Source organism: Parus major, chromosome 1A (assembly GCF_001522545.3).
Source record: "Parus major isolate Abel chromosome 1A, Parus_major1.1, whole genome shotgun sequence".
NCBI lineage: Eukaryota > Metazoa > Chordata > Aves > Passeriformes > Paridae > Parus > Parus major.
In genome coordinates this window covers 48,891,035-48,896,655 of record NC_031773.1, presented here as the reverse complement: position 1 = coordinate 48,896,655, position 5,621 = coordinate 48,891,035, and the positions used below count along the sequence as shown (strand labels likewise).

The following is a 5,621-nucleotide window of genomic DNA, read 5'->3' as shown; positions in this document are numbered from 1 at the left end:
GGGGAGGGTGAAGCGGCGGCGGTCGACATGGCAACGGCGGCGGGTAACTTCCGGTAGCGTCACGACAACACCCGGAAGTGGCTCCCGGAAGTGCGGGGCGGGGGGCGCCGGGCGGGCAACATGTCCGACAACGAGGACAAGTGAGAGCGGGGCGGCCGAGGGGAAGGAGGGGAGGCGGCGCGGCGCGCCTTGGGGCGGGTCGGGTGGGGGCGGCCCGGCCACAGGTGCGACGCGTGTGTCCCTCTCGCAGCTTTGACGGGGATGACTTCGACGATGTGGAGGAGGATGAGGGCCTGGAGGACCTGGAGAACGCGGAGGAGGTGGGTGCCCCGTGGGGCGCTGCCCTGGCCGGCCCAGGCAGGCTCTTCCGGGCCGGCAGGGTCGCGTCGCGGCCTGGCTGGGCGGCTGCTGTGGCTGGGGAGGCCTCAGTGGCTCCCCCCACACCGCAGGGCCTCGGTGGCAGCTGCGGCTGAGCAGCGGCGCGGGTCTGTTCCCCCCAGGAGGGACAGGAGAACGTGGAAATTCTGCCCTCGGGAGAGCGGCAGCAGGCAAACCAGAAGCGGATCACGACCCCCTACATGACCAAGTACGAGCGAGCCAGAGTCCTGGGCACTCGTGCTCTCCAGATAGCGTGAGTATTGCCCACACTGGCCCCAGCATTGCCGCAGCTGCACCTCCCTTTACACTAATAAGTGCTTTCCCCTTCCCTTAAAAATTCCTAGGTCTTCTGAATCCTTTGTATGACTTCTGAGCTTGCATGTCACCCTCTGGTCACCAGTGATGCACAGACCGTGGGGCTCTTAGTTGCACCTGAAGTCTGTGTGATTCTCCTTGCCTGAAATTGTGCTGCTTGTGCATGAAGAGGGAGCATTTAGTAGCCACAACGAGTTGTCCTAGGTCACAGACAAAATTACTAGGGAATGGGTCAAGACAGTTCAGATTTCTGTATTTCCTAAGAGAGCTAGCACAGACTTGAAAGTTCATAACTGGTTTGGAAAAGGTAATGTTGGAGGGAGGGGTGCTTCAAAACAGCTTCAGTTGATAACACAACTGGGCTATAGGAATTGGGAGTGGAGAAGCCAAACTGAAATTCATTTTAAATGCAGTTGCATTGTGGGGAGCTGTAAGTGTTTTAAAGTATTGGCAATAGTAAGGCCTTATTTCTAATAGACAATAACATTTAGAACTTACTTCAAGTGCTGCCAAGGCCTGCTGCTCTTAATTCATTTGCCTTTTTAGACTTGTTTTAATAATAAATATTAAAAATTGTTGTGCTTTTTGAAAAACTACCTTTTGAGTGAGATTGTTAGACAGTGGCAAAAGTTTCATCTTGGTTATAGCCACCTTGAAAATGAGGCTTCTCTTGTGCATGATTTAGAGGCAGCCAAGCTGTTCTGTGAAGCTGTTTTGTGCATGTTCTTTCAATTGGTGAAAGGCAAGAAAAATGGGGGGAGGTGACATGGGCCCGTGCCAGGCCTTTAATCCAAAACACTCTGGTACCTGCTTCTGCTTACCTGCATCTTCTACTTTCAGTGCTGAACCCAGACCAGCAGCAGCCCCATGGCCTCACCCACACATAACACATAACGTGAGCTTTCTTTGCCACCACTGTCCAGTGGATGGGTGTAGTCACAAACCTTTGCAAAATGATTATTTTTTTTCTTATGAGATGTAAAATGCCCTGTAAATCCAGCCCCTCTCTTTCCCTGATCAAGGCCTGGAAGCTGTGAGCAAGTCAGAATGTGAAAGATAAGTTGGAGTTGTAGGAGGCCTGCTCATTTTACAGCAATTCCACCCTTTTCATTGGATTAATTTTAGAGCCATTCTTTTCTACATACTTAAGTACAGCAGAGGACAACTAAGAGAGTGTGGATTTCACCAGTCCTTGAGCACGAGCTGCTTAGCAGGGCCCTAGGGATGGAACAAGAAGAACATTGAAGTAAAAATTTGGTCTGTAACTGTTATGGCAAGTTTTCTTCTTGAAGTTCATGCCAGAGCAAATCAGTTTTGCCAGGATGGTGTCCCACACTCCTACTTAATTGGCTTTTATAGAGGTGACACAGCTAGGCAGGTGTTTTTAGATCTTCCCTCCCTGTGTTTTTGCTCAAATGGTTGTTGATGTACTTCCTAGGATGTGTGCCCCTGTGATGGTGGAGCTGGAAGGAGAGACAGACCCCTTGCTCATTGCCATGAAAGAACTCAAGTAAGTCACAGATTTTTAACTGATTTCAAGGCAGCAGTCCTCTCCTCATCCCAGCATTTAGCAGTTTGTTCTAAAACAACCTCATCTTCCCTCAATAACAGCGAGCACTATAGTTGCCTTTCCTTTTTTCACCTTGGAGCTTCTCCACAGCTGCTCTCTCCCATCCTAGTTGCTCCTATAAATACTGATGATTAGGAGTGCTCTGGATCTTTTCTACTTCACATTCCCTGTGTTCTTTATTTCTGTGACGGGATCCCAAGGTCCTCATCTTTTGGGAATCCATTTAATTCCCCAGATGGAATTGTTTTGAAGCAGCCATCTGAGCAGACTTGTATTCAAGTGAAGTGCTGGCAAAAATTAAAATAAGAGTCAGGCTGGTGAGAATGTTTCCTGCACCCTTGCATGTTTGGCTTCTTGTGCTTTTCCCATACTTACACAAAGGTAAATAAATCCTTTCTCACTGCAGCAGAGGCAACTTTTGGACGACCACTTGCAGGCCCACCTTTCCACAGCAGAGCTACCTGCTGTCTCACAGTTTTCCTGCATGATCTAGGTCACATGCAGATATCCTTCAAGCAGCTGGACTCTGTTACTGATTAGGTCCCTGTCCTTGAATGAAATTGTCCCCCCTGCTTCCCCAGTTTCTTGGTGCACTGAAGCTGCTCTTGCAGATTTTTTATCTATTACAGCTCCCTTTGCCATTGCTAGAAGCTCCTTAGGTCACATTCCTGTCAGATCTCCAGGCTCAGACTGAATTGCTTCTGGTCACTGCCTGTGTGTGAGCTCTGGAAAGCTCAGTCAGAAGTCAGGGTGGTGCATCCTGTTCTCTGCCAAAATTCAGTTGTAATTTTTGGCATTAGGGAGTTACTTTACTACTGGAAGAACAACCTCCCTGAATGTAAAGAAGTTGTGTTACTTTTCAAGTCTGATACAGTTGAAACCTGATGCCCTGGCTGGATTCCAGACTGTCTGATTATGTTTTGCTGACTTAAATCTACTTTCATGAAGTTAAATTGTATTCAGCATTTTCTTGCTCTCTAATCAGAAGCACTGTTAGGAGGTGCTGTTCTCCACCCCAGCTGTGACAGGTTTTGGTGTGTAAATAGTCACTGTTTCATGTATCCTTCTTTAAATGTAACTGATGCTCTCAGGATGCAAATTTCTCTGTAAGTACCAGCGTGTCCTGGAAGTTCTCAGAATTCTGCCACCTTTTTAGTGTCATATGGTGAAAAACCTTCCATCAAACAAAAAGTGGATTTGTTCTTCAACTCCCTTGATTTATATTTTCCCCCTATATCAGGGTTAGATGCTAGGTGTTGTCTCTCAGTGGGTTGAGACCGCATGGCTCAATTCCTGCAGTAGTAGCAGAGGTCTGAGAAGTCCTTGGTGTTTGTAGTCTGAGGGTGCTGAGTGCTTTGCATCTGCAAATGACAGAAGGTTGTTGGGACTTTGCTATATAATATCAAATCACTGGTGCTGCACAGCTCTCAGTTAAATCTGATGAGCTTACTGAAGCCACCAAGCACCTCACTTCCATCACCTACTGAAGTGATATAGTGGAGATTCTGACATTTCTGTTCATCTCTCTCTTCCCTTCAGAGCACGCAAGATCCCCATAATCATCCGTCGTTACCTTCCAGATGGGAGCTATGAAGACTGGGGTGTGGATGAGTTAATTATCACAGACTGATCAGATTCCAGCTGTTGTTTTTGTGTTTCCAGGGATGTTTCTAATTTTGTTTAGTGTTTATAGTTAATAGTGTTTAGTGTTGTATAAATAAATTTAGTGTTGTATAAATAAATAAATAAATTTTTAATCTCCCTATTTTAAATTAAATATATTTGGGGTTTTTTCCCTCTGACTTTCTATTTCATCTCAGTCCTGTATGTCTGAGAAATTATTTTCTTAGCTGTCTCCACAAGTTTGGGCATTATTTTTTTTCTCTGTGTGTCCTGTACTATATTGGTAAGATTAGGGAGCCAAGTGCAATGCTGTTTTTTCAGCTTTCTTGCACTGTTGAAGGCTTCGTCTTTTAGCTTGGCTAAAGTCTGCAGTAACTCCCTCCTCTAGCACTGCACCTCCCTGGTTACAGGATGGATACCCAATTAAACTCCTGCTGTACAGAAATGCTCTGGCAGGTACTTTGGCTTCAGAGAGACTCCAGCCTTCCACCCCTGTCCCTTCTTAAAATGTGAGTGCTGAGACACCTCCATTGCTTCCCCCTAGACAGTTGGGCCTTTGTGCCCTGGGCAGGTTGCTGTGGAAACCCCCAATTTCCTCTTTGGCCACTGCTGACTATGGGGCTTCTCAGGAGTATCGTAGAGCAGCTCTCATCAAGCCACCTATTGTTTCCCTGCTCCCTTGCTGCTTATCAGAAGTGGGGATCCCCTTTCAGTGGCACTGCCCCAGCCGGAAGCGCGGCCGCCGCTTGCCGTCCCACCAGCTCGGCAGGTGTGGGTTGTTGCGCTTGCTCCTGATGTAGCTGTTCTCTGACACACGGTGGAACTGAGGTCCTGAGGATGGACCAGCCATCTCAGTTGAACATACCCTGGTGGTTCTTATGGTGGCAAAACTGCAGCTGAATCCTAGAGTTCCTTTGATCTGTATTGTGGTGAAAGATCAGTCATCTGTCCCCTTCAGGTACCTGCACTCTCGCCTCTGATGTGCTGGGAGGTGACGTGCTCAAGTCAAGAGTTGGGTGGATGCCTTACAATCTGCAAGGGCTTCCAGCCAGCTGCAGATTTTCATTATTTCACCTAGTTTTGGTTTCTTGATCTGTGTACTTCAAGGTTCTTTTCTCTGCATGCGGAAGATCTGAGCTTGGGCAGAACACACCAAATCTTTCTCAATTGTCTTACTAAAAAGAGTTCTCAGAGGTTTTGTTTTATATTTTTAAAGAGAAGAAGGAAGGTACGCTTCACCTATGCTTTCTGCCTTATATTTTTCCTTGCTCTGGCCCAGAAAGAATATTTCTGACTAGTTTGTGTTAAAGTTTGTGTTTATATATAAAGTGATCATTTTCCATGCTGTATGTGTGGTGAGTGCTTGCATGTGAGCATCCCTGTCCCAAAGGGAGTTTATACCAACCTGCCTGGGAACTTGGCTCATGTAACCAGCAATGAATGTCATTCTCTTACTGTTCCCTGTAAAAGCAGCAGTCTATCCTTCCTCTCTTGGTGTGTACAGGAAGGGCTGGTTTCAGAGGCAATAATGCAAGAGCTGAATGGGTCCCTGGGTGAAATGACAGGTCAAAGGGGATGTGGAGATGTTTGCAGGTGCATGGAGGGGGTTGACTGTGAAGAACGCAAATGCTTCCTTTTCCAGGCCATCCTTACCAAGAAAAGGTTAATTTGCAGCACTGTGGCCTTCAGCCTTCTCCCCCCACCCTCCATGGAATCCTTTAATCACGTTGGTGCG

At 47.2% G+C, this 5,621-nt stretch overlaps 1 protein-coding gene across 3 annotated transcripts; it reads left to right on the top strand.

Annotated features, from left to right (window-relative positions):
- Positions 1 to 6: 6 nt before the first annotated feature.
- On the top strand, positions 7 to 4,026 carry POLR2F (RNA polymerase II subunit F). Of its 3 annotated transcripts, XR_004497400.1 has the most exons (6): positions 10 to 140; positions 251 to 320; positions 501 to 631; positions 2,132 to 2,203; positions 3,803 to 3,955; positions 4,006 to 4,026. XR_004497400.1 is itself a non-coding variant. In XM_015628786.2 (5 exons), the coding sequence occupies exons 1-5, from the start codon at positions 121 to 123 to the stop codon at positions 3,891 to 3,893; spliced, it is 384 nt and encodes a 127-aa protein (XP_015484272.1). In that variant the 5' UTR covers positions 11 to 120; the 3' UTR covers positions 3,894 to 3,999. The 3 variants fall into 3 exon arrangements, 2 of the variants coding, with proteins under 2 accessions (XP_033370118.1, XP_015484272.1); XM_015628786.2 differs by lacking the exon at positions 4,006 to 4,026 and having other exon boundaries at positions 11 to 140; positions 3,803 to 3,999; XM_033514227.1 differs by lacking the exons at positions 2,132 to 2,203; positions 4,006 to 4,026 and having other exon boundaries at positions 7 to 140; positions 3,803 to 3,999.
- Positions 4,027 to 5,621: the final 1,595 nt, after the last annotated feature.

What these genes read in the sequence shown, in the direction of transcription:
- POLR2F (XM_015628786.2), top strand. Translation starts at nt 121, where the DNA reads ATGTCCGACAACGAGGACAA. An exon ending in ACTCGTGCTCTCCAGATAGC is followed by an intron (nt 632 to 2,131) that starts GTGAGTATTGCC and finishes TGTACTTCCTAG; the next exon opens with GATGTGTGCCCCTGTGATGG. An exon ending in ATTGCCATGAAAGAACTCAA is followed by an intron (nt 2,204 to 3,802) that starts GTAAGTCACAGA and finishes TCTTCCCTTCAG; the next exon opens with AGCACGCAAGATCCCCATAA.